General features: G+C 58.0%; 4 protein-coding genes across 6 annotated transcripts; 3 read left to right on the top strand and 1 right to left on the bottom strand.

Moving 5' to 3' along the window:
- Positions 1 to 1,320: 1,320 nt before the first annotated feature.
- On the top strand, positions 1,321 to 3,169 carry LOC149914801 (uncharacterized). The gene is made up of 4 exons (XM_090125397.1): positions 1,321 to 1,354; positions 1,660 to 1,809; positions 1,968 to 2,112; positions 2,232 to 3,169. Exons 1-4 carry the CDS (start codon positions 1,321 to 1,323, stop codon positions 2,497 to 2,499), a joined length of 597 nt encoding a protein of 198 aa, XP_089981523.1. The 3' UTR covers positions 2,500 to 3,169.
- Positions 2,763 to 11,463, top strand: LOC149914802 (uncharacterized). The gene is made up of 5 exons (XM_090125398.1): positions 2,763 to 2,840; positions 3,836 to 3,950; positions 6,346 to 6,521; positions 6,676 to 6,794; positions 11,077 to 11,463. The coding sequence occupies exons 1-5, from the start codon at positions 2,763 to 2,765 to the stop codon at positions 11,342 to 11,344; spliced, it is 756 nt and encodes a 251-aa protein (XP_089981524.1). The 3' UTR covers positions 11,345 to 11,463.
- Positions 11,464 to 20,467: 9,004 nt separating this feature from the next.
- LOC149914803 (uncharacterized) lies at positions 20,468 to 23,083 on the bottom strand. 3 transcript variants are annotated; one of them, XM_090125646.1, is made up of 6 exons: positions 22,874 to 22,963; positions 21,955 to 22,773; positions 21,786 to 21,857; positions 21,602 to 21,685; positions 21,434 to 21,505; positions 20,468 to 21,335 (listed from the first exon to the last, which is right to left on the bottom strand). In XM_090125646.1, the coding sequence occupies exons 1-6, from the start codon at positions 22,878 to 22,880 to the stop codon at positions 20,671 to 20,673; spliced, it is 1,719 nt and encodes a 572-aa protein (XP_089981772.1). In that variant the 5' UTR covers positions 22,881 to 22,963; the 3' UTR covers positions 20,468 to 20,670. The 3 variants fall into 3 exon arrangements, with proteins under 3 accessions (XP_089981772.1, XP_089981771.1, XP_089981770.1); XM_090125645.1 differs by having other exon boundaries at positions 21,786 to 21,854; positions 21,955 to 23,083; XM_090125644.1 differs by having other exon boundaries at positions 21,955 to 23,083.
- LOC149914804 (uncharacterized) lies at positions 22,985 to 25,417 on the top strand. The gene is made up of 8 exons (XM_090125662.1): positions 22,985 to 23,149; positions 23,484 to 23,555; positions 23,808 to 23,879; positions 24,090 to 24,161; positions 24,253 to 24,348; positions 24,513 to 24,620; positions 24,765 to 24,909; positions 25,029 to 25,417. Exons 1-8 carry the CDS (start codon positions 23,047 to 23,049, stop codon positions 25,294 to 25,296), a joined length of 936 nt encoding a protein of 311 aa, XP_089981788.1. The 5' UTR covers positions 22,985 to 23,046; the 3' UTR covers positions 25,297 to 25,417.
- The last annotated feature ends 244 nt before the right edge of the window (positions 25,418 to 25,661 follow it).

Consider the following 25,661-nt stretch of genomic DNA (forward strand, 5'->3'; position numbering starts at 1 on the left):
CTACTGGTGTGTTTGTTCCTCTTCATAGAATCAGAATCACAAGGTTGGAAACGACCTATAAGATCATCTGCTCCAACCGCCTTCACACTACCACTGCTACCACAAGCTCCTAAGCCATGTCTTGCAGCTCCTCGTCCAGACGCCTCTTGAACGCTGCCAGGGACGGCGACTCCACCACCTCCCTGTGCAGCCATTGCAGTGCCTGAGAGAACAAGTTCTTCCTTAAGCCTAACCTAAACCTCCTCTGCTACAACTTGCGGCCATTTCCCCGGCTCCTGTTTGTTGCCTGGAGAAGAGGCCAAACCCCTCCTCACCACAGCCTCCCTTCAGGAAGCTGTAGGGTGCCATGAGGTCTCCCCTGAGCCTCCTCTTCTCTAGACTAAACAATCCCAGCTCCCTCTTGTGCTCCAGACCCCTCACCAGTTCTGTTGCCCTTCTCTGGACACGCTCCAGGGCCTCAATGTCTTTCCCGTGGTGAGGGGCCCAAAACTGAACACAGCACTCGAGGTGCGGCCTCACCAGTGCTGAGTACAGGGGACGATGACCTCCCTGCTCCTGCTGGCCACACTATTTCTAATGCAGGCCAGGACCCGGCATTTGGCCGTGTTGAATCCCATCCCATTCCCCCCAGCCCAGCGATCCAGCTTATCTAAGTCCCTCTGAAGGGCCTCCCTACCCTCAGGCAGATCCACACCACCTCCCAGCTTGGTGTCATCTGCAGACTCACTGAGGGTACACTCAGTCCCCTCCTCCAGGTCATCAATACAGATATTAAACCAGACAGGCCCCAGGACCGACCCCTGGGGGACACCACTTGAAACATGTCGCCAGCTGGACTTCACTCCATTAACCACCACCCGTTGGGCACAGCCCTCTACCAGTTCCTTACCCAAAGGAGTGTGTACCTGTCCAGGCCACGGGCAGCCAGTTTCCCCAGAAGAAGCCTGTGAGAGACCGTGTCAAAGGCTTTGCTGAAGTCCAGGTAGACTACATCAACAGCCTTTCCCTCAGCTATCAGTCTGGTCACCCAGTCGTAGAAGGAGCTGAGGGTGGTCGAGCACGACGTGCCTTTCCTGAACCCGAGCTGGCTGGGCCTGATCCCCTGGACACCACGCACGTGCCGTGCGAGTCTGCTCTTCTGCTGTGGCTAATTGTGTGCTGCATTTGCATCCGGCAGCGGAGGCAGAAACACCAGTGAGTTGCTCCCGCATCCCCATCCCAGCACGCTCTTTATTCCAGCGCTGCTCTGCGCGGTGCCGGGAGGAAGGAGAGCGGGGGGCTCCGCGGGCCCTCAGCAGTTCCTGTCTCTGCAGGCGCCTCATGGAATCCGCCAAAGCCCGGGCTGCTGCCCGGGGTACTCTGTCTGGATGGACTTCACCAAACAGAGCGCTCAGTTCAGCCGTGGGTTTGTCTGAAATGGGTCCTGCTACGTTCTGTTCAGGTCCTGCGAGACAGAGAGGGAAACCGGGACAAGGAAGATATTCTCCGCGGTTTGCTCATGCTCTAAAGGCTGTGACGGGGCAGAATGAAGTGCCTGGTGGGTATATTTCTGTCTGCTCAGCAGAAGGCTTGGGAAACTGGCGTTCTACAAAGACATGGAGAAAATAGTGCTGTCTTTGGTGAAGTAACGCCTCCTGAGGATGTCATCCTCCTGACAAGAGCAGACATTTACAGTCCCACTTTGCTGCCTTCTTTCTCAAGAGGTCGATGAAGAGCCTGTGGACGAGGCTGTGTTTCAGGAGGGCAGCAGCCACACGCTGCCCATCTCCCGTGAAGGCACAGAGGACGTGCAAGCAGCTGGCGCTCCAGGTAAAGGCCGAGCACAGAGCTCTGTGGCTGACGGTTGCAGGTTCTGTTGTTGTGTTTCATGTTCGTGGCCTCCTGGAACATTTCATGGCAATGTCAGAGCTCTGATGAGGTTGCCAGTTAGGCACGAGGTGCAGCAGTGACCACAGTTGTTCCTTCAGGTGCAGGTGAAGAACACACTAAGGGCATCTACATTAAGGACGCCCCCATGTTCTGCCTGAAAGGTGCTATTGGTGTGTTTGTCCCTGTTCTGCTGATAATAATTGTGTGCTGCATTTGCATCCGGCAGCGGAGGCAGAAACACCAGTGAGTTGCTCCCGCATCCCCATCCCAGCACGCTCTTTATTCCAGCGCTGCTCTGCGTGGTGCCAGGAGGAAGGAGAGCGGGGGGCTCCGCGGGCCCTCAGCAGTTCCTGTCTCTGCAGGCGCCTCATGGAATCTGCCAAAGCCCGGGCTGCTGCCCACGGACGCTCAGCACATGAGGACAGACGGTCTCGGCACCACCGGGCTCCACGTGTGCCAGGACGTCCTGCCTGGGTGCTGAGGAGCCCCAGCACATCGCCGCCCCCCAGGCCCAAACGTCCCCCGACGCGGCCCCCCAGCCCGGCTATGTACACCCAGAAGGCCCGAAGCCCCCAGCCCCGCTGGGCACCGCCACCGCCACCACCACCCACATCCTTCAGGGGATGGTAGGAGGCTCCCTGGGGCCGAACACCGCGTCCCACTGCTGGACAGCCGCTGCTTCCATCAGCTGTGGCTGTCCAGGTTTCTATTACACATAACATCAATAAATAATAATATCATTTCCTAACTGTGTGAGACCTTGCTTGATCTGTGCGGGACACAGGGTGGGAAATGCCCCCAGTCCTCACGCTGGCTTCTGTTCAGGGTACGAACTTTCCACGCTACACCTGCCTAGTGTGTAAGTCACAGCGACCTCGTGTGTTTTTGGGGTGATGGAGCAGGTCTTCCTGGAGGAGATGTTGAGGCAGCTGAGGGATGGAGAAGTGATCCGGGACAATCAGGGCTGCGAGGTACCGAGGGCAGATCGTGCCTGAGCCACCTTCTTGTGATGCCGTGATGGCACTGATGGACAGCGGGAGGGCAACTGATGTCGTCCACCTGACTCATGCAAGGCCTTTGCTGTGGTCCCGCACCGCTTCCTTCCCTCTGAGTCAGACAGAGATGGGTGCAAAGGACGGGCTGTGGGGTGGAGGTTCAACAAAGCCCAGGTTGTGCGTTCAGATGGGAATTTGCCTCTTGCGTGCCCTACATCGATCCCAAGTGAGAAAAGGAAACCTTTTTCTCCAGGTGGTTGGCTCAGAGGCTGCAGCACCTGTGCTATGGAGAAAGGCTGAGGGAGCCGGGGGTGTTCAGCATGGAGCAGAGAAGGCTGCGGGGAGCCCTCATTGCAGCCTTCTGTTGTTTCAAGGGAGGTGATGAACAGGAGGGAAATGAACTTTTCATGTGGGGAGATGGTGCCAGGACAAAGAGGAATGGTTTTAATGTAAAGGAGGGGAGATTCGGTTTAGATGTCAGGGAAGTTGATCACAGAGGAGGAGCTGAAGCCCCGGCACTGCTGCCCACAGAGGCTGTGGGTGCCCCATCCCTGCGGGTGCACCCGACTCAGCTCCCATGGCAGTGAATGGAGACGAAGGGAGGACGTGGCTGATGACACTCCAACGGCCGGTGGCATCGCAGGGCTGCGGTGCTTTGACCCTGCAAAGCCACCAAACATCCACCTGCTGGCTGCCTGCTTTCACACATCCGTCTGTCACAAAGCTCAGGGGCTGGGAGGGACCTCTGGAGAAGAGCACAGTACCACCTCCCCCCAGAGCAGCTTCTCTGCAGCGCTTGCACAGGAGAGTCTGCCTTGAGCTGGGGAGCCCAAAACTGACCCGGTGCTCCACATGTGCCCAGTGCTTCCTGCAGCCCTCAAGAGCCTCCCAGGGCCACCAGTACTGCCCAGTGCTCCCACATCAACACACTGGATGCTCAGTACTCAGTACGTGACCATCTCCTTCCCCAGGCACAAAACAGGCAGTGGGGCATTTGCAGCACGATGGTGATGGAGAACATCAGTGAGGAGGTGCGGGAGGAGCTGCAGCTCTTGGCTCACTGCAACGTCGCCAACATCCCTGGCGGTGGGCGTTGGGTCTGGGGGGGATTTGGGGCTGCATGAACGACTGCTGGCAGAGATCACAGAATCACAGAATAACCAAGATTGGAAAAAACCTCCAAGATCATCCAGTCCAACCATCCACCTATCACCAATAGTAATCACTAAACCATGTCGCTCAACACAGAATCCAAACGTTCCGTAAACACCTCCAGGATTAGTGAGTCCACCACCTCCCTGGGCAGCCCATTCCAGTGCCTGACCACTCTTTCAGAAAAGCAGAATTTCCTAACGTCCAGCCTAAGTCTCCCCTGGCGCAGCTTGAAGCCATTCCCTCTGGTTCTATCAACAGTTACATGAGACAAGAGGCTCAGTGAGCTGGGTCTGTTTAGCCTTGAGAAGAAAAGACTGAGAGGAGACCTGGTCCAGGTCTATCAATATCTAAGGTGTGGGGGGCAGAGTGGCGAGGCCAGACTGTTTTCAGCGGTGTGTGGAGACAGGACAAGGGGAAATGGCCGAAAACTGGAGCATAGGAAGTTCTGCACAAATGTGCACAAGAAGTTCTTTATGGTGAGGTGACGGAGCACTGGAACAGGCTGCCCAGGGAGGTGGTGGAGTCTCCTTCTCTGGAGATATTCAAGACCCGCCTGGATGCCTACTTGTGTGACCTGCTGTAGGGAACCTGCTTTGGGGGGGGGGTTGGACTCGATGATCTCTGGAGGTCCCTTCCAACCCCTACAATTCTGTGATTCTGTGACCCCCAGCTCGCTACAACCTCCCTTCACGTAGCAATAGCGAACAACACCGTCTCCCCTGAGCCTCCTCTTCTCCAGCCTGAACAACCCCAGCTCCTTCAGCCGCTCCTCATCAGGCCTGTGCTGCAGACCCCTCCAGACCGGCTTTGTCGCCCTTCTTTGAACCCACTGCAGGGCCTCAATGTCTTTCTTGCAGTGAGGGGCCCAAAACTGGACACAGCACTCGAGGTGCGGCCTCACCAGAGCAGAGCACAGGGGGACAATCACTTCCCTGTTCCTGCTGGCAACACCGTTCCTGATGCAAGCCAAGATGCCATTGGCCTTCTTGCCCACCCGGGCACACTGCTGGCTCGTGTTCAGCCGAGCACCAATCAACACCCCCAGGTCCATTTCCTCTGTGCAGTCTTCCAGCCACTCTGCCCCGAGCCTGTAGCTTTGCCTGCAGTTGTTACGGCCAAAGTGCAGGACCCGGCATCTGGCCTTGTTGAAACTCATCCCGTTGGCTTCAGCCCAGCTCTCCAGCCTGTCCAGATCCCTCTGTAGGGCCTCGCTACCCTCAGGCACATCTACACTTCCAGCCAACTTGGTGTCATCCGCAAATTTACAGAGGGTGCACTCAGTGCCCTCATCCAGGTCATCAATAAAGATCCTGAAGAGGACAGGCCCCAGCACTGAGCCCTGGGGGACACCGCTCACGACCGGTCGCCAGCTGCATTTAGCTCCATTCACCACCACTCTCTGGTATCGTGGGCTCCAGAAAAGGGGTGGCCAGCAGGGACAGGGAGAAGATAGTCACTCTGCCCTTGTGAGGCCCTACCTGGAGTACTGTGCCCAGGTGCGAGGCCAACAACACAAGAAAGACAGGGAGCTGTTAGAGAGGCTTCAGAGGAGGGCCACAAATATGATCAGAGCGCTGGAGCACCTCCCTTACGAAGACGGGCTGGGCCTGGAGAGGAGAAGTCAGCAGGGTGACCTCCGCCCCCTGGACAATGAGCACAGCCTCTGCCTCCCACTGGGTGCTCAGCAGGCCTGGCTGCTCCTGGGCGCCTCCGCTGCTTCCTCTGCACTCTTCTGCAGGGGACGGCAATGGCAGGGGGTTCCCGTCCCACACGTGGACAACCTGTGCTGGAATGTGCTGTGGCTTCCTGAGCTCTGCGGTAGTAATACAGAAGAACTGAATGCCGAGTTGTGCACGTGGTTTTGCTGTTCTGTCACTGCCAGACGCTGCAGGCCCGAGGGAAGACGAGGCCTCAACGTGCAGTAGGAGCTCTCGACCCTGTGCCTGAACTCACTGTGCCTGCCGCTGTATGACCAGTGCCTCGCCAGAGTCCCGGCCAGGTCTGCCCTGGGAAGCTCAGGGCGATCCCCTGGCAAGGAACTTAGAGGGAAAGAGCACACAGGGTTATTTTTGGTTCTCGAACTTTGGTTCCTTCCACTCTTGGATCTGTTGAGCCCAGACAGGAGAAGGCTGTGGGGAGCCCTCATTGCAGCCTCCCACGGTTTCAAGGAAGGGAATGAACTTTTCATGGGGAGATGGTGCCTGGTGGGTATATTTCTGTCTGCTCAGCAGAAGGCTTGGGAAACTGGCGTTCTACAAAGACATGGAGAAAATAGTGCTGTCTTTGGAGAAGTAACGCCTCCTGAGGATGTCATCCTCCTGACAAGAGCAGACATTTACAGTCCCACTTTGCTGCCTTCTTTCTCAAGAGGTCGATGGAGAGCCTGTGGACGAGGCTGTGTTTCAGGAGGGCAGCAGCCACACGCTGCCCAGCTCCCGTGAAGGCACAGAGGACGTGCAAGCAGCTGGCGCTCCAGGTAAAGGCCGAGCACAGAGCTCTGTGGCTGACGGTTGCAGGTTCTGTTGTTGTGTTTCATGTTCGTGGCCTCCTGGAACATTTCATGGCAATGTCAGAGCTCTGATGAGGTTGCCAGTTAGGCACGAGGCGCGGCAGTGACCACAGTGTTCCTTCGTGTGGAGGTAAAGAACACACTAAGGGCATCTACATTAAGGACGTCCCCATGTTCTGCCTGAAAGGTGCTACTGGTGTGTTTGTCCCTCTTCTCATCATAATTGTGTGCCACATCTGCATCCGGCGGCAGAGGCAGAAACACCAGTGAGTTGCTCCCCCATCCTCGTCCCAGCACGCTCTTTATTCCAGCGCTGCTCTGCGCGGTGCCGGGAGGAAGGAGAGCGGGGGGCTCCGCGGGCCCTCAGCAGTTCCTGTCTCTGCAGACGCCTCATGGAATCTGCCAAAGCCCGGGCTGCTGCCCGCAAACGCTCAGCATGGGCAGCAGGACAGACTGCCAAGAGCGGACAGACGATCTCCGCACCAGAGGGCTTCACGTGTGCCAGGATGTCCTGCCTGGGTTCTGCAGAGCGTCAGCACGTCGCCGCCCCCCAGACGGAGATGGCAGACAGTCTCGGCACCAGAAAGCTCCATGTGTGCCTGGACGTCCTGCCCGGGTTCTGCGGAGCCCCAGCACTTTGCCGTTTCCCAGCTTGGCTTCCCCCAACGCAGCCCCTGCGCCCCCCACCCCGGCCACATACATCAAAATAGGCCCAGGAGCCCCCAGCCCCGCCGGGCACCGCCACCACCACCACCCCCATCCTACAGGGATGGTAGCTGTCTCCCTGGGGCCGGAGACGGCAGCTTCTGCTCTGAGCAGTTTTTCTTGTATTCCCACAATTCCCCCTTTTTTATTTATTCGCAAACTACTACCGTGCTATAAAATAATAACACTAATTACATTAATAACAGAATCATTATGACTCAGTCGCGGCCTCGAGTGACAATACTCTAAATGTGAGAAAGGAGACATGGCAAACATAGCATCATGACAAGAAATACCGTTAACCTACTAGAAAGAACAAACACGCGCTTGGCCTGCGACTCAAGTTTCTGCCACCTGGAAATAAATCCCTGAAGGTCCCGTTCTGTGTTAACCTCTAACTGCACTATTAAGCATTCCTTGTGGTAGCACAGTCCAGTGATACCGCTGAGCAGGGCTTGCTTGGTTGATAGAGGGCACTGGGAGAGCGAATCGTGCTGCGTCTTTTGGATGAAGTCGAATGGTGAGGAAACAGTCTTTAAAATCAGTAAGTGCTATGGGCCAATTTGAAGGGAACGCTGAAGGTGAATGAAAAACCGGGCTGCAACGCCCCCACGGGCTCCATTACTGCATTGACAGCGCACAGGTCCTGTAAACGCCTCCGTTTTCCACTCTTCTTGAGGATGACAAAGACTGGAGTTTTCCAGGGCTGATAGTAGGCACTGTGTGACCAGCAGCTAGCTGCTCTTGAACTAGCTCGTGTAAATGCAGCCACTTTTCCTCTGCTGAGGGCCACTGATCTACCCAAGCGGGTTGGTCTGTTTTCCAAGCTAGGGCTGTAGGTTGCTGCCCATCAGTGGCCCTTATGGAAAATCTGACAGCAAAATCATGCCCCGCTGACTTAAAAGATCTCGACCCCACAGAGTGCAGGGAACTGGCAAGATGTAAGGAGCAGCGTGAGCCATGCGGCCGTCAGGCCCTTCAACACATGAAGTTCGGGCACTTTGTTTGGGCTGTTGCCTATCCATCTGTGCCCGGGCCTGAGGTGCTGCCCGGACCCCCCTCCCCCATGAGGTCCTCCGTGCCAGAATGATTTGAGTTATTCAAATTGCTCGTAGCCCGGATGGCAGCCTGTTCTGGGCATTCAGTCCTAAGCACGGTACATGGCGTGGCACACAGGATCGCTCGCGACAGAATTTTCCGATCGTGGGGGGTCACAACATAACCGCCACCAATTGCAACCAGAAGGTTCCATGTAAAGGCAGACTGAACTCCGTCATCTCTCACTGACTTCCTCAGCTGCTTTACTGCCCCGGAAGGCAGGGATTCCCACTGGGGGCGCTGCTTTGGACGATCCATCACAGGAAAGGCTTGCATCGTGTCAGCATCACCCCCTAACATTGCTTCTTTCCCGCACTTCTCTAAGGCGCCGCAGCGCACCGTAGAAGAATGCTTCTTTCCCGCACCCTTCCAATTATCATCAGGAGGGAAAACGCTCGCTTTGTCTTCCGGACCTGGAAGTGGAGCAGGATAAAAAGCTCCTCCGGGTCGGGTCCGTCCCCGTCCCCGTCCCCGTCCCCGTCCCTGTCTCCAAGCAGCTGACACGGAGGCTGCGGGCACTCGGCAGCAGGCGCTGCACGCTGTCCGCCGTCCGCTGTGCGCGGGGGGGAGGAAGGGAGCGGCGCGGCGGGAGCGGGAGCGGGACGAGCGCCGGGGGCGGAGCCGAGGGCAGCAGCGCGGGGCGGGTCGCGATTTCTCTTCTCCGCGGGCAGCGGTGGGGGCGGAGCCGCGGGTGGAATGCGGAGCGGGGCTGCTTTGTGCAGCGAGGGGCAGCGGCGGGGGTGGGAGGGAGGGAGGGAGGGAGGGAGGGCGGCGGGGAATCGTCGCGAGGAATTCTTCCTTGCGAATTTGCTCAAGCCCTTCCGTGCTTTGGTGCCAAACGCGTCCAAGTTGAGCAGCCGTTGTGTCTTAGGAACAGCAGGCTCCCGGAGTTTTGCGCCGCTTTTGTCCCAAAGCTCTCCGTCGGGAGAGAATCCGGCGTTCGGAAATTCGGGGACGTTTTCGCTTATCGCTTTGAGAAAAGCAGCTAAGCTGAGGTAGATACGGGCGGATTCTGAAGCGCGAAAACGAAGCGTGGTGCTGCAAGACTTCCTGGCCGCTCCTTCGTCAGCGACCTCGCCGCAGTTCCGACTGCTCACCTTCTGCCCTGCAGAACGCTGCGGGCGCCAAACAACCTCTCCGCACTTCAGTCGGGCGGCGCTGCCGGGCCGGGCTCGCTCAGCCTCGGCTTCTTTGCTGCACGCGGTGGGCGCCATTTGCAGCGCCTGACGCACGGACTCAGCCGGGAACGATGCAGGTCGTTTCTTGCGAGTTCTCACATCGCTTACACACCTTCACAAGTCTTCTCTGTCTCTGGAGCTTGCCAGTTAGGCACGCGGCGCGGCAGTGACCACAGTTGTTCCTTCAGGTGCAGGAGAAGAACACACTAAGGGCATCTACATTGAGGACGCCCCCATGTTCTGCCTGAAAGGTGCTACTGGTGTGTTTGTTCCTCTTCATAGAATCAGAATCACAAGGTTGGAAACGACCTATAAGATCATCTGCTCCAACCGCCTTCACACTACCACTGCTACCACAAGCTCCTAAGCCATGTCTTGCAGCTCCTCGTCCAGACGCCTCTTGAACGCTGCCAGGGACGGCGACTCCACCACCTCCCTGTGCAGCCATTGCAGTGCCTGAGAGAACAAGTTCTTCCTTAAGCCTAACCTAAACCTCCTCTGCTACAACTTGCGGCCATTTCCCCGGCTCCTGTTTGTTGCCTGGAGAAGAGGCCAAACCCCTCCTCACCACAGCCTCCCTTCAGGAAGCTGTAGGGTGCCATGAGGTCTCCCCTGAGCCTCCTCTTCTCCAGACTAAACAATCCCAGCTCCCTCTTGTGCTCCAGACCCCTCACCAGTTCTGTTGCCCTTCTCTGGACACGCTCCAGGGCCTCAATGTCTTTCCCGTGGTGAGGGGCCCAAAACTGAACACAGCACTCGAGGTGCGGCCTCACCAGTGCTGAGTACAGGGGACGATCACCTCCCTGCTCCTGCTGGCCACACTATTTCTAATGCAGGCCAGGACCCGGCATTTGGCCGTGTTGAATCCCATCCCATTCCCCCCAGCCCCGTGATCCAGCTTATCTAAGTCCCTCTGAAGGGCCTCCCTACCCTCAGGCAGATCCACACCACCTCCCAGCTTGGTGTCATCTGCAGACTCACTGAGGGTACACTCAGTCCCCTCCTCCAGGTCATCAATAAAGATATTAAACCAGACAGGCCCCAGGACCGACCCCTGGGGGACACCACTTGAAACAGGTCGCCAGCTGGACTTCACTCCATTAACCACCACCCGTTGGGCACGGCCTTCTACCAGTTCCTTACCCAAAGGAGTGTGTACCTGTCCAGGCCACGGGCAGCCAGTTTCCCCAGAAGAAGCCTGTGAGAGACCGTGTCAAAGGCTTTGCTGAAGTCCAGGTAGACTACATCAACAGCCTTTCCCTCAGCTATCAGTCTGGTCACCCAGTCGTAGAAGGAGCTGAGGGTGGTCGAGCACGACGTGCCTTTCCTGAACCCGAGCTGGCTGGGCCTGATCCCCTGGACACCACGCACGTGCCGTGCTAGTCTGCTCTTCTGCTGTGGCTAATTGTGTGCTGCATTTGCATCCGGCAGCGGAGGCAGAAACACCAGTGAGTTGCTCCCCCATCCCCACCCCAGCACGCTCTTTATTCCAGCGCTGCTCTGCGCGGTGCCGGGAGGAAGGAGAGCGGGGGGCTCCGCGGGCCCTCAGCAGTTCCTGTCTCTGCAGGCGCCTCGTGGAATCCTCCAAAGCCCGGGCTGCTGCCCACGGACGCTCAGCACATGAGGACAGACGGTCTCTGCACCAGAGGGCTCCACGTGTGCCAGGACGTCCTGCCTGGGTGCTGAGGAGCCCCAGCACATCGCCGCCCCCCAGGCCCAAACGTCCCCCGACGCGGCCCCCCAGCCCGGCTATGTACACCCAGAAGGCCCGAAGCCCCCAGCCCCGCCGGGCACCGCCACCGCCACCACCACCCACATCCTTCAGGGGATGGTAGGAGGCTCCCTGGGGCCGAACACCGCGTCCCACTGCTGGACAGCCGCTGCTTCCATCAACTGTGGCTGTCCACATTACTATTATACACAACATCAATAAAGAACAACATCATTTCCTAACTGTGTGAGACCTTGCTTGATCTGTGCGGGACACAGGGTGGGAAATGCCCCCAGTCCTCACGCTGGCTTCTGTTCAGGGTAAGAACTTTCCACGCTACACCTGTCTAGTGTGTAAGTCACAGCGACCTCGTGTGTTTTTGGGGTGATGGAGCAGGTCTTCCTGGAGGAGATGTTGAGGCAGCTGAGGGATGGAGAAGTGATCCAGGACAATCAGGGCTGCGAGGCACAGAGGGCAGATCGTGCCTGAGCCACCTTCTTGTGATGCCGTGATGGCACTGATGGACAGCGGGAGGGCAACTGATGTCGTCCACCTGACTCATGCAAGGCCTTTGCTGTGGTCCCGCACCGCTTCCTTCCCTCTGAGTCAGACAGAGATGGGTGCAAAGGACGGGCTGTGGGGTGGAGGTTCAACAAAGCCCAGGTTGTGCGTTCAGATGGGAATTTGCCTCTTGCGTGCCCTACATCGATCCCAAGTGAGAAAAGGAAACCTTTTTCTCCAGGTGGTTGGCTCAGAGGCTGCAGCACCTGTGCTATGGAGAAAGACTGAGGGAGCCGGGGGTGTTCAGCGCGGAGCAGAGAAGGCTGCGGGGAGCCCTCATTGCAGCCTTCTGTTGTTTCAAGGGAGGTGATGAACAGGAGGGAAATGAACTTTTCATGTGGGGAGATGGTGCCAGGACAAAGAGGAATGGTTTTAATGTAAAGGAGGGGAGATTCGGTTTAGATGTCAGGGAAGTTGATCACAGAGGAGGAGCTGAAGCCCCGGCACTGATGCCCACAGAGGCTGTGGGTGCCCCATCCCTGCGGGTGCACCCGGCTCAGCACCCATGGCAGTGAATGGAGACGAAGGGAGGACGTGGCTGATGACACTCCAACGGCCGGTGGCATCGCAGGGCTGCGGTGCTTTGACCCTGCAAAGCCACCAAACATCCATCTGCTGGCTGCCTGCTTTCACACATCCGTCTGTCACAAAGCTCAGGGGCTGGGAGGGACCTCTGGAGAAGAGCACAGTACCACCTCCCCCCAGAGCAGCTTCTCTGCAGCGCTTGCACAGGAGAGTCTGCCTTGAGCTGGGGAGCCCAAAACTGACCCGGTGCTCCACATGTGCCCAGTGCTTCCTGCAGCCCTCAAGAGCCTCCCAGGGCCACCAGTACTGCCCAGTGCTCCCACATCAACACACCGGATGCTCAGTACTCAGTACGTGACCATCTCCTTCCCCAGGCACAAAACAGGCAGTGGGGCATTTGCAGCACGATGGTGATGGAGAACATCAGTGAGGAGGTGCGGGAGGAGCTGCAGCTCGTGGCTCACTGCAACATCGCCAACATCCCTGGCGGTGGGCGTTGCGTCTGGGGGGGATTTGGGGCTGCATGAACGACTGCTGGCAGAGATCACAGAATCACAGAATAACCAAGATTGGAAAAAACCTCCAAGATCATCCAGTCCAACCATCCACCTATCACCAATAGGAATCACTAAACCATGTCGCTCAACACAGAATCCAAACGTTCCGTAAACACCTCCAAGATTAGTGAGTCCACCACCTCCCTGGGCAGCCCATTCCAGTGCCTGACCACTCTTTCAGAAATGCAGAATTTCCTAACGTCCAGCCTAAGTCTCCCCTGGCGCAGCTTGAAGCCATTCCCTCTGGTTCTATCAACAGTTACATGAGACAAGAGGCTCAGTGAGCTGGGTCTGTTTAGCCTTGAGAAGAAAAGACTGAGAGGAGACCTGGTCCAGGTCTATCAATATCTAAGGTGTGGGGGGCAGAGTGGCGAGGCCAGACTGTTTTCAGCGGTGTGTGGAGACAGGACAAGGGGAAATGGCCGAAAACTGGAGCATAGGAAGTTCTGCACAAATGTGCGCAAGAGGTTCTTTATGGTGAGGTGACGGAGCACTGGAACAGGCTGCCCAGGGAGGTGGTGGAGTCTCCTTCTCTGGAGATATTCAAGACCCGCCTGGATGCCTACTTGTGTGACCTGCTGTAGGGAACCTGCTTTGGCGGGGGGTTGGACTCGATGATCTCTGGAGGTCCCTTCCAACCCCTACAATTCTGTGATTCTGTGACCCCCAGCTCGCTACAACCTCCCTTCACGTAGCTATAGCGAGCAACACCGTCTCCCCTGAGCCTCCTCTTCTCCAGCCTGAACAACCCCAGCTCCTTCAGCCGCTCCTCATCAGGCCTGTGCTCCAGACCCCTCCAGACCGGCTTTGTCGCCCTTCTTTGAACCCGCTGCAGGGCCTCAATGTCTTTCTTGCAGTGAGGGGCCCAAAACTGGACACAGCACTCGAGGTGCGGCCTCACCAGAGCAGAGCACAGGGGGACAATCACTTCCCTGTTCCTGCTGGCAACACCGTTCCTGATGCAAGCCAAGATGCCATTGGCCTTCTTGCCCACCCGGGCACACTGCTGGCTCGTGTTCAGCCGAGCACCAATCAACACCCCCAGGTCCATTTCCTCTGTGCAGTCTTCCAGCCACTCTGCCCCAAGCCTGTAGCATTGCCTGCAGTTGTTGCGGCCAAAGTGCAGGACCCGGCATCTGGCCTTGTTGAAACTCATCCCGTTGGCTTCAGCCCAGCTCTCCAGCCTGTCCAGATCCCTCTGTAGGGCCTCGCTACCCCCAGGCACATCCACACTTCCAGCCAACTTGGTGTCATCCGCAAACTTACAGAGGGTGCACTCAGTGCCCTCATCCAGGTCATCAATAAAGATCCTGAAGAGGACAGGCCCCAGCACCGAGCCCTGGGGGACACCGCTCACGACCGGTCGCCAGCTGCATTTAGCTCCATTCACCACCACTCTCTGGTATCGTGGGCTCCATCAGAAAAGGGGTGGCCAGCAGGGACAGGGAGAAGATAGTCACTCTGCCCTTGTGAGGCCCTACCTGGAGTACTGTGCCCAGGTGCGAGGCCAACAACACAAGAAAGACAGGGAGCTGTTAGAGAGGCTTCAGAGGAGGGCCACAAATATGATCAGAGCGCTGGAGCACCTCCCTTACGAAGACGGGCTGGGCCTGGAGAGGAGAAGTCAGCAGGGTGACCTCCGCCCCCTGGACAATGAGCACAGCCTCTGCCTCCCACTGGGTGCTCAGCAGGCCTGGCTGCTCCTGGGCGCCTCCGCTGCTTCCTCTGCACTCTTCTGCAGGGGACGGCAATGGCAGGGGGTTCCCGTCCCACACGTGGACAACCTGTGCTGGAATGTGCTGTGGCTTCCTGAGCTCTGCGGTAGTAATACAGAAGAACTGAATGCCGAGTTGTGCACGTGGTTTTGCTGTTCTGTCACTGCCAGACGCTGCAGGCCCGAGGGAAGACGAGGCCTCAACGTGCAGTAGGAGCTCTCGACCCTGTGCCTGAACTCACTGTGCCTGCCGCTGTATGACCAGTGCCTCGCCAGAGTCCCGGCCAGGTCTGCCCTGGGAAGCTCAGGGCGATCCCCTGGCAAGGAACTTAGAGGGAAAGAGCACACAGGGTTATTTTTGGTTCTCGAACTTTGGTTCCTTCCACTCTTGGATCTGTTGAGCCCAGACAGGAGAAGGCTGTGGGGAGCCCTCATTGCAGCCTCCCACGGTTTCAAGGAAGGGAATGAACTTTTCATGGGGAGATGGTGCCTGGCGGGTATATTTCTGTCTGCTCAGCAGAAAGCTTGGGAAACTGGCGTTCTACAAAGATATGGAGAAAATAGTGCTGTCTTTGGAGAAGTAACGCCTCCTGAGGATGTCATCCTCCTGACAAGAGCAGACATTTACAGTCCCACTTTGCTGCCTTCTTTCTCAAGAGGTCGATGGAGAGCCTGTGGACGAGGCTGTGTTTCAGGAGGGCAGCAGCCACACGCTGCCCATCTCCCGTGAAGGCACAGAGGACGTGCAAGCAGCTGGCGCTCCAGGTAAAGGCCGAGCACAGAGCTCTGTGGCTGACGGTTGCAGGTTCTGTTGTTGTGTTTCATGTTCGTGGCCTCCTGGAACATTTCATGGCAATGTCAGAGCTCTGATGAGGTTGCCAGTTAGGCACGAGGCGCGGCAGTGACCACAGTTGTTCCTTCATGTGGAGGTAAAGAACACACTAAGGGCATCTACATTAAGGACGTCCCCATGTTCTGCCTGAAAGGTGCTACTGGTGTGTTTGTCCCTCTTCTCATCATAATTGTGTGCCGCATCTGCATCCGGCGGCGGAGGCAGAAACACCAGTGAGTTGCTCCCCCATCCTCGTCCCAGCACGCTCTTTATTCCAGCGCTGCTCTGCACGGTGCCGGGAGGAAGGAGAGCGGGGGGCTCCGCGGGCCCTCAGCAGTTCCTGTCTCTGCAGGCGCCTCGTGGAATCCGCCAAAGCCCGGGCTGCTGCCCGCAAACGCTCAGCATGGGCAGCAGGACAGACTGCCAAGAGCGGACAGACGATCTCTGCACCAGAGGGCTTCACGTGTGCCAGGATGTCCTGCCTGGGTTCTGCAGAGCGTCAGCACGTCGCCGCCCCCCAGACGGAGATGGCAGACAGTCTCGGCACCAGCGGGCTCCATGTGTGCCTGGACGTCCTGCCCGGGTTCTGCGGAGCCCCAGCACATTGCCGTTTCCCAGCTAGGCCCAGGAGCCCCCAGCCCCGCCGGGCACCGCCACCACCACCACCCCCATCCTACAGGGATGGTAGCTGTCTCCCTGGGGCCGGAGACGGCAGCTTCTGCTCTGAGCAGTTTTTCTTGTATTCCCACAATTCCCCCTTTTTTATTTATTCGCAAACTACTACCGTGCTATAAAATAATAACACTAATTACATTAATAACAGAATCATTATGACTCAGTCGCGGCCTCGAGTGACAATACTCTAAATGTGAGAAAGGAGACATGGCAAACATAGCATCATGACAAGAAATACCGTTAACCTACTAGAAAGAACAAACACGCGCTTGGCCTGCGACTCAAGTTTCTGCCACCTGGAAATAAATCCCTGAAGGTCCCGTTCTGTGTTAACCTCTAACTGCACTATTAAGCATTCCTTGTGGTAGCACAGTCCAGTGATACCGCTGAGCAGGGCTTGCTTGGTTGATAGAGGGCACTGGGAGAGCGAATCGTGCTGCGTCTTTTGGATGAAGTCGAATAGTGAGGAAACAGTCTTTAAAATCAGTAAGTGCTATGGGCCAATTTGAAGGGAACGCTGAAGGTGAATGAAAAACCGGGCTGCAACGCCCCCACGGGCTCCATTACTGCATTGACAGCGCGCAGGTCCTGTAAACGCCTCCGTTTTCCACTCTTCTTGAGGATGACAAAGACTGGAGTTTTCCAGGGCTGATAGTAGGCACTGTGTGACCAGCAGCTAGCTGCTCTTGAACTAGCTCGTGTAAATGCAGCCACTTTTCCTCTGCTGAGGGCCACTGATCTACCCAAGTGGGTTGGTCTGTTTTCCAAGCTAGGGCTGTAGGTTGCTGCCCATCAATGGCCCTTATGGAAAATCTGTCAGCAAAATCATGCCCCGCTGACTTAAAAGATCTCGACCCCACAGAGTGCAGGGAACTGGCAAGATGTAAGGAGCAGCGTGAGCCATGCGGCCGTCAGGCCCTTCAACACATGAAGTTCGGGCACTTTGTTTGGGCTGTTGCCTATCCATCTGTGCCCGGGCCTGAGGTGCTGCCCGGACCCCCCTCCCCCATGAGGTCCTCCGTGCCAGAATGATTTGAGCTATTCAAATTGCTCGTAGCCCGGATGGCAGCCTGTTCTGGGCATTCAGTCCTAAGCACGGTACATGGCGTGGCACACAGGATCGCTCGCGACAGAATTTTCCGATCGTGGGGGGTCACAACATAACCGCCACCAATTGCAACCAGAAGGTTCCATGTAAAGGCAGACTGAACTCCGTCATCTCTCACTGACTTCCTCAGCTGCTTTACTGCCCCGGAAGGCAGGGATTCCCACTGGGGGCGCTGCTTTGGACGATCCATCACAGGAAAGGCTTGCATCGTGTCAGCATCACCCCCTAACATTGCTTCTTTCCCGCACTTCTCTAACGCGCCGCAGCGCACCGTAGAAGAATGCTTCTTTCCCGCACCCTTCCAATTATCATCAGGAGGGAAAACGCTCGCTTTGTCTTCCGGACCTGGAAGTGGAGCAGGATAAAAAGCTCCTCCGGGTCGGGTCCGTCCCCGTCCCCGTCCCCGTCCCTGTCTCCAAGCAGCTGACACGGAGGCTGCGGGCACTCGGCAGCAGGCGCTGCACGCTGTCCGCCGTCCGCTGTGCGCGGGGGGGAGGAAGGGAGCGGCGCGGCGGGAGCGGGAGCGGGAGCGGGACGAGCGCCGGGGGCGGAGCCGAGGGCAGCAGCGCGGGGCGGGTCGCGATTTCTCTTCTCCGCGGGCAGCGGTGGGGGCGGAGCCGCGGGTGGAATGCGGAGCGGGGCTGCTTTGTGCAGCGAGGGGCAGCGGCGGGGGTGGGAGGGAGGGAGGGAGGGCGGCGGGGAATCGTCGCGAGGAATTCTTCCTTGCGAATTTGCTCAAGCCCTTCCGTGCTTTGGTGCCAAACGCGTCCAAGTTGAGCAGCCGTTGTGTCTTAGGAACAGCAGGCTCCCGGAGTTTTGCGCCGCTTTTGTCCCAAAGCTCTCCGTCGGGAGAGAATCCGGCGTTCGGAAATTCGGGGACGTTTTCGCTTATCGCTTTGAGAAAAGCAGCTAAGCTGAGGTAGATACGGGCGGATTCTGAAGCGCGAAAACGAAGCGTGGTGCTGCAAGACTTCCTGGCCGCTCCTTCGTCAGCGACCTCGCCGCAGTTCCGACTGCTCACCTTCTGCCCTGCAGAACGCTGCGGGCGCCAAACAACCTCTCCGCACTTCAGTCGGGCGGCGCTGCCGGGCCGGGCTCGCTCAGCCTCGGCTTCTTTGCTGCACGCGGTGGGCGCCATTTGCAGCGCCTGACGCACGGACTCAGCCGGGAACGATGCAGGTCGTTTCTTGCGAGTTCTCACATCGCTTACACACCTTCACAAGTCTTCTCTGTCTCTGGAGCTTGCCAGTTAGGCACGCGGCGCGGCAGTGACCACAGTTGTTCCTTCAGGTGCAGGTGAAGAACACACTAAGGGCATCTACATTGAGGACGCCCCCATGTTCTGCCTGAAAGGTGCTACTGGTGTGTTTGTTCCTCTTCATAGAATCAGAATCACAAGGTTGGAAACGACCTATAAGATCATCTGCTCCAACCGCCTTCACACTACCACTGCTACCACAAGCTCCTAAGCCATGTCTCGCAGCTCCTCGTCCAGACGCCTCTTGAACGCTGCCAGGGACGGCGACTCCACCACCTCCCTGTGCAGCCATTGCAGTGCCTGAGAGAACAAGTTCTTCCTTAAGCCTAACCTAAACCTCCTCTGCTACAACTTGCAGCCATTTCCCCGGCTCCTGTTTGTTGCCTGGAGAAGAGGCCAAACCCCTCCTCACCACAGCCTCCCTTCAGGAAGCTGTAGGGTGCCATGAGGTCTCCCCTGAGCCTCCTCTTCTCCAGACTAAACAATCCCAGCTCCCTCTTGTGCTCCAGACCCCTCACCAGTTCTGTTGCCCTTCTCTGGACACGCTCCAGGGCCTCAATGTCTTTCCCGTGGTGAGGGGCCCAAAACTGAACACAGCACTCGAGGTGCGGCCTCACCAGTGCTGAGTACAGGGGACGATCACCTCCCTGCTCCTGCTGGCCACACTATTTCTAATGCAGGCCAGGATGGCGCTGGCCCTCTTGGCCACCTGGGCACACTGCTGGCTCATGTTCAGCCGAGCATCAACCAACACCCCCAGGTCCAGTTCCTCTTCACAGTCATCCAGCCACTTGTCCCCAAGCCTGTAACGCTGCATGGGGTTGTTGTGGCCAAAGTGCAGGACCCAGCACTTGGCCTTGTTGAATCCCATCCCATTCCCCCCAGCCCAGCGATCCAGCTTATCTAAGTCCCTCTGAAGGGCCTCCCTACCCTCAGGCAGATCCACACCACCTCCCAGCTTGGTGTCATCTGCAGACTCACTGAGGGTACACTCAGTCCCCTCCTCCAGGTCATCAATACAGATATTAAACCAGACAGGCCCCAGGACCGACCCCTGGGGGACACCACTTGAAACATGTCGCCAGCTGGACTTCACTCCATTAACCACCACCCGTTGGGCACAGCCCTCTACCAGTTCCTTACCCAAAGGAGTGTGTACCTGTCCAGGCCACGGGCAGCCAGTTTCCCCAGAAGAAGCCTGTGAGAGACCGTGTCAAAGGCTTTGCTGAAGTCCAGGTAGACTACATCAACAGCCTTTCCATCAGCTATCAGTCTCGTCACGCAGTCGTAGAAGGAGCTGAGGGTGGTCGAGCACGACGTGCCTTTCCTGAACCCGAGCTGGCTGGGCCTGATCCCCTGGACACCACGCACGTGCCGTGCGAGTCTGCTCTTCTGCTGTGGCTAATTGTGTGCTGCATTTGCATCCGGCAGCGGAGGCAGAAACACCAGTGAGTTGCTCCCCCATCCCCACCCTAGCACGCTCTTTATTCCAGCGCTGCTCTGCGCGGTGCCGGGAGGAAGGAGAGCGGGGGGCTCCGCGGGCCCTCAGCAGTTCCTGTCTCTGCAGGTGCCTCATGGAATCCGCCAAAGCCCGGGCTGCTGCCCACGGACGCTCAGCACATGAGGACAGACACATGGCTTAAACAGAACTGGCTACCTGGTTTGTAGGAGAGTTGTTTGCGGTTGGAGGGCATTAGGTGGGGCTGTTGCAGTTTCACCAGTGAAAGGGGTCAAGTGGTGATGGAGAACATGCGTGAGGAGGTGCAGGAGGAGCTGCAGCTATTGGCTCTCTGCAACCTCGCCAATATCCCTGGTGGTGGGTGTTGGGTCTGGGGGGCTTTGGGGCTGCAGGAACGACTGCAGGCAGAGATGTAGCAAAGTGAATACGAAACACTTTGTAATTTGATGTAATTTAATGTAATTTAATATAATTGAAGATAAAATAACATAAAATATGATATCATAATGAAATCTAATAGAGTCCCACACTGTCCCAGTCCAAGGTGGTGTTGGTGGACAGCCCAGGTTTGGAGGGGTTGGGCTGAGGCTGGTGCTGGTGCCCCTGGAGCACTGCTGCTGCTCTGTGTGTGCCGCGGGGGCCGGTGAGGAGCCCAGGGCTACGGGGAGCCTCGTTTGTTGGCCATGGCCGTGTCTCCAGCTGCAGCACGTGGGCCGGTTTCTGCAGAGGCTCCCGTTTGTGCTGAGCTCACCCAGCTTTGCCTAGCGCCAGCGTTTCGGTTCTGGAGCATCCTGGCCATGTGGCAGCTTCCTCTTTGTGGCTTGGATGCTGCCAGTGCACTGCTGGTGCCCGCTGGTGGTGCCGGCGGGCGCTGGGCACTCGGCTGGCTGGGTGCCGTCCCCGCTGTGATTGTCCGGCACGTGGCAGGAGATGCAGCCGGGTGGCAGTGCCAGGCGGGTGACAACCACCCGGGGCTGCTTCTGCTGCGCCTCCTGCACCAGATGTGCTGTGCAGGGTGAAGGAGGTGCTGGGACGTCCAGGGGGCTCAGCACGGGCAGCTCTGGTGGCGTGCCGGGGGACGGCAGGAAAGGCCTGCAGGGCAGCGGCCTGGGGAGCTGCCTAGAGCATGATGGATGCGTGCAGAACAGGTCGCTGCTGATCCAGGCCTCTCCGTTCTGCCCCGTGCTGGCCCAAGGAAAGTCAGGGAGCGCTGTGATGAATGGAAGTGTTTTGTTGCTGCTGGGGACAGCTGGGCTCGGTGGCCGTGTGGCATCGATCCACCGCAGCAGCTCTGCCCTTTCCTGGCTGTCCAGCTCAGGCAGCAGCTCATCGTAAAGACTTTCCTTGTTGAGATGTTCAGTCCCCTCTGTTTCGGTATCAGCAGGGTCCTGGTTCTGCTGGGGGACCTCCTGAGGACTCGCCACTTCTGAAAAAGCAAGAACATCCCCAGAACGATGAGGACAGCCTTCCCACAGGCACTCAATGCAGATCCCCCCCTGCCAGCTCTGCAGCCCCCAAACTCACCGGTGTTTAGCCATGTGAGCAGATCATCCATGCCCGGGATGTTGTCCGGGATCTCTGTGTTGGATGCCGCTTCTGAAAAAGGAAGAAAATCCCCACAGGGGTAATGCCAGCTTTCCTCACCCACGCAGTGCAGACAACCCCCGCCAGCTCTGCTGCCCCCAGACTCACCGTTGTTCATCCAAGTCAGGAGCTCATCCATGTCCGGCATGTCATCTGGGACGTCATCTGGGACCTCTGTTTTGGGTGCCGCTTCTGGAAGAGGAAGAAGATCCCCACGGGGAAATGCCAGTGTTCACACATGCGCTCGGTGCAAACAGCCCTCCCCTGCCTGCTCTGCTGCCCCCAAACTCACCGCTGTTCATCCAAGTCAGGGGGTCATTGTAGTCAGTGATGTCCTCCTGGATGTCTGAGCTGGTTGTGGCTGCTGGCAAAGCAAGAACGTCCCCAGTAAGGCAATGCCATCTTTCCCACAGCCACCCGAGCGGACAGCCTGCCGCCCGCTCTGCAGCCCCCAAACTCACCACCTGATTCCAGCGCTGCGGTGCCGCAGGTGAGCGGAGCCGTGGTGGGACGGGGGCACACTGGAGCTCCTCGGAGGACTGTGGAGGGGCCGGGGCGGTCGGGGCCCTGCAGCGGGCAGCTGCCTGCGGGCTGCGGGGGCTCCCCATGCAACACAGCCCCAGGCCGCAGCCCCATCGGCTGCTGGGGCTGCTGCGTCCCTGGCACCAGGGGATGTTCCCAGCGGTGGGCAGGGGCGCTGCGGGCAGGCATACCTGGCTTCATGTCACCAGGTGGGAGCGTGACCAGGGGTAACTGCTGCCCCCCAGCTGGCAGCTGACCAACGTTTAGGGGCATCCCCCCAGCTGGCAGCTGACCAACGTTTAGGGGCATCCCCCCAGCTGGCAGCTGACCGATGACTGTGGGCATCCCCCAAGATGGCAGCTGAACCACATTTGGGGGCATCCCCCCAGGTGCCAGTTGAACCACATTTGGGGGCATCCCCCCAGGTGACAGCTGTACCACATTTGGGGGCATCCCCTCAAGTGGCAGCTGAAGCACAACTTGAGGCATCCCCCCATTTGGCAGCTGACCCACCGTTAGAGGCAGCCCCCCAGGTGGGAGCTGCGCTCCCTGTCTCTGGACACCTGCCACCCCAGGCCACACAGAGGCCTGAGGCACCATGTAGGTGACATTGGGGACAGGGAAGGGTTGGAAGGACACCGGCACTGCTCCTCCAATGGTGGGCTGCATTGCAGCAGTGGTCGGTGGTGGCACAAAGGATCCGGAAAAATTGGCGTCGGGTGTCGGAAGCACCGTCAGCGTGCGTGGAGGAATTCTCTCTGTGGGGAAATGCCCAAATGGGCGCTGGGGTGAGATCTGGGGCACTGGGATCCCCTGGAGGGCCACAGTGCCAGGAGCAGGAGGAGCCTGCTGCCTTACCTGCCATGGTAGCTCGAGAGTGGCAGTGCGGGGTTCCGTGACCACATGGGTCAGCCCCTCTCCCCTGAGCTCACAGTGCCCCTCTGTGACACGGTCCCGTGGTGTCACAGGCATTGCTCTGAGCCTGCCCTGTCCCCATCACTTGCTGTGGCCGCACTCGTGGTGGTGACAGCATGGGACGAGTGTGGGGAGCTATGGCGCGTCTCATACTCCTCCTGCTGATGGCTGCATCTTTCTGTAAGGACAGTGCTGCTCTGCGGCGAGCACCAGGAGCAGGTGGGTGAGCAAAAGTGAGCGGCACGGGAGGCAAGAAGTCAGGCTGTGTCCCCACGGCCAGATGGCAGGCTGCCCTGGGGCTGTCCTTGCATGGGGGATGTGTTGGGCAGGGGAAGGTAGCCAGCACCCAGTTCCCAACACAGGGTCCCAGTCATCCCCCAGCCCAAGGGAAGAGCCAGGCACGTTTTCCTCCCATGCTGTAGTTTCACCTTCCTTTGTGCCCACCAGAGATCTGCAGGAAGAAAGGCCCGAGTGGCCAAATGTTGCCCCATGTCAACCATGGTGGTGTTGCACACGTTTAATGGAAACTTCTCCCATCTCTTTGTGATTCTAGATGACTACACTGGTTCTTTTCCTGAGGTTGCCTGGTCGGACTCGGCTTTTGTTCCTGAGCTGGAACCCGGAGGTAAATCACTGCCAGAACAGAGCCTTTGGGGATCCCCCTCCCATTCTCTTCCCCTCCCCTCCTCCAGACAGTTCCACGCATGGATTGCTGTGTATCAGCACGGTGCCACTGCAGGCACCCAGCACCTATGGTTGAGATGCTGCTGCGTGGAATGGAGAGAAGGGTGCTGTGGAGTGATCCCCCGTTGTTCCCATCTAGAGATGGATGTGTGGACGTGTTTGACACAACCTGCTCTGTCCTGTTTGTTTACAGATGTGAGTGGAAGTGAATGGGGTTCAGAATCCCAGCTGGCTCCTGGAACCAATGCTCTAGCAGATGGCATGGGTATGTCATGGCTTTTTACTACCTTTGCGAGCTGCCAGCTCACAGCCCCAGTGTCAGCCAGGCACGCCTGCAGGAGTGAGAGCACAGAGCTGCACGTGGGTGCGCTGTCCCTGCACCATCCCCGGGTACCACCTGCTCCTCAGCTGTGCCGTTACGCAGTGACACAGACTGTGGTGTATGATGGAAAGCTCTCGTGGTTCTTTATTGCAGAAATGCCTCCTGAGAGGGCTGTGCCAAACCCGCAGCTGCTTCCCACGATGGAGCCCCGCTGGCCTCCCAGAGGTGGGTACTCTGTCTGGATGGACTTCACCAAACAGAGCGCTCAGTTCAGCCGTGGGTTTGTCTGAAATGGGTCCTGCTACGTTCTGTTCAGGTCCTGCGAGACAGAGAGGGAAACCGGGACAAGGAAGGTATTCTCCGCGGTTTGCTCATGCTCTAAAGGCTGTGATGGGGCAGAATGAAGTGCCTGGTGGGTATATTTCTGTCTGCTCAGCAGAAGGCTTGGGAAACTGGCGTTCTACAAAGACATGGAGAAAATAGTGCTGTCTTTGGTGAAGTAACGCCTCCTGAGGATGTCATCCTCCTGACAAGAGCAGACATTTACAGTCCCACTTTGCTGCCTTCTTTCTCAAGAGGTCGATGGAGAGCCTGTGGACGAGGCTGTGTTTCAGGAGGGCAGCAGCCACACGCTGCCCATCTCCCGTGAAGGCACAGAGGACGTGCAAGCAGCTGGCGCTCCAGGTAAAGGCCGAGCACAGAGCTCTGTGGCTGACGGTTGCAGGTTCTGTGATTTGTCTTCCTGGAACATTTCATGGCAATGTCAGAGCCCTGGTGAGTTTGCCAGTTAGGCACGAGGCGCAGCAGTGACCACAGTTGTTCCTTCAGGTGCAGGTGAAGAACACACTAAGGGCATCTACATTAAGGACGCCCCCATGTTCTGCCTGAAAGGTGCTATTGGTGTGTTTGTCCCTGTTCTGCTGATAATAATTGTGTGCTGCGTTTGCATCCGGCGGCGGAGGCAGAAACACCAGTGAGTTGCTCCCCCATCCCCACCCCAGCACGCTCTTTATTCCAGCGCTGCTCTGCGCGGTGCCGGGAGGAAGGAGAGCGGGGGGCTCCGCGGGCCCTCAGCAGTTCCTGTCTCTGCAGGCGCCTCATGGAATCTGCCAAAGCCCGGGCTGCTGCCCACGGACGCTCAGCACATGAGGACAGACGGTCTCGGCACCACCGGGCTCCACGTGTGCCAGGACGTCCTGCCTGGGTGCTGAGGAGCCCCAGCAGATCGCCGCCCCCCAGGCCCAAACGTCCCCCGACGCGGCCCCCCAGCCCGGCTATGTACACCCAGAAGGCCCGAAGCCCCCAGCCCCGCCGGGCACCGCCACCGCCACCACCACCCACATCCTTCAGGGGATGGTAGGAGGCTCCCTGGGGCCGAACACCGCGTCCCACTGCTGGACAGCCGCTGCTTCCATCAGCTGTGGCTGTCCAGGTTTCTATTATACACAACATCAATAAATAATAACATCATTTCCTAACTGTGTGAGACCTTGCTTGATCTGTGCGGGACACAGGGTGGGAAATGCCCCCAGTCCTCACGCTGGCTTCTGTTCAGGGTAAGAACTTTCCACGCTACACCTGCCTAGTGTGTAAGTCACAGCGACCTCGTGTGTTTTTGGGGTGATGGAGCAGGTCTTCCTGGAGGAGATGTTGAGGCAGCTGAGGGATGGAGAAGTGATCCGGGACAATCAGGGCTGCGAGGTACCGAGGGCAGATCGTGCCTGA

The sequence above is a fragment of the Phasianus colchicus genome, chromosome 27, assembly GCF_987193195.1.
Source record: "Phasianus colchicus chromosome 27, bPhaCol1.hap1.1, whole genome shotgun sequence".
In the NCBI taxonomy this organism is placed as follows: domain Eukaryota; kingdom Metazoa; phylum Chordata; class Aves; order Galliformes; family Phasianidae; genus Phasianus; species Phasianus colchicus.

Coding starts and splice junctions, on each gene's coding strand:
- LOC149914801 (XM_090125397.1), top strand. CDS start 1,321: ATGGAATCCGCCAAAGCCCGGGCTGCTGCCCGGG. Junction 1,810..1,967: donor GCAAGCAGCTGGCGCTCCAG/GTAAAGGCCGAG, acceptor TTGTTCCTTCAG/GTGCAGGTGAAGAACACACT. Junction 2,113..2,231: donor CAGCGGAGGCAGAAACACCA/GTGAGTTGCTCC, acceptor CTGTCTCTGCAG/GCGCCTCATGGAATCTGCCA.
- LOC149914802 (XM_090125398.1), top strand. CDS start 2,763: ATGGAGCAGGTCTTCCTGGAGGAGATGTTGAGGCAGCTGAGGGATGGA. Junction 3,951..6,345: donor CGTCGCCAACATCCCTGGCG/GTGGGCGTTGGG, acceptor CCTCCTGACAAG/AGCAGACATTTACAGTCCCA. Junction 6,795..11,076: donor CGGCAGAGGCAGAAACACCA/GTGAGTTGCTCC, acceptor CTGTCTCTGCAG/GCGCCTCGTGGAATCCTCCA.
- LOC149914803 (XM_090125644.1), bottom strand. CDS start 22,987: ATGCCTGTGACACCACGGGACCGTGTCACAGAGGGGCACTGTGAGCTC. Junction 21,506..21,601: donor CCTGACTTGGATGAACAACG/GTGAGTCTGGGG, acceptor TTCCTTTTTCAG/AAGCGGCATCCAACACAGAG. Junction 21,336..21,433: donor GCTCACATGGCTAAACACCG/GTGAGTTTGGGG, acceptor TTGCTTTTTCAG/AAGTGGCGAGTCCTCAGGAG.
- LOC149914804 (XM_090125662.1), top strand. CDS start 23,047: ATGGGACGAGTGTGGGGAGCTATGGCGCGTCTCATACTCCTCCTGCTG. Junction 23,150..23,483: donor GCGGCGAGCACCAGGAGCAG/GTGGGTGAGCAA, acceptor TTGTGATTCTAG/ATGACTACACTGGTTCTTTT. Junction 23,556..23,807: donor TCCTGAGCTGGAACCCGGAG/GTAAATCACTGC, acceptor GTTTGTTTACAG/ATGTGAGTGGAAGTGAATGG.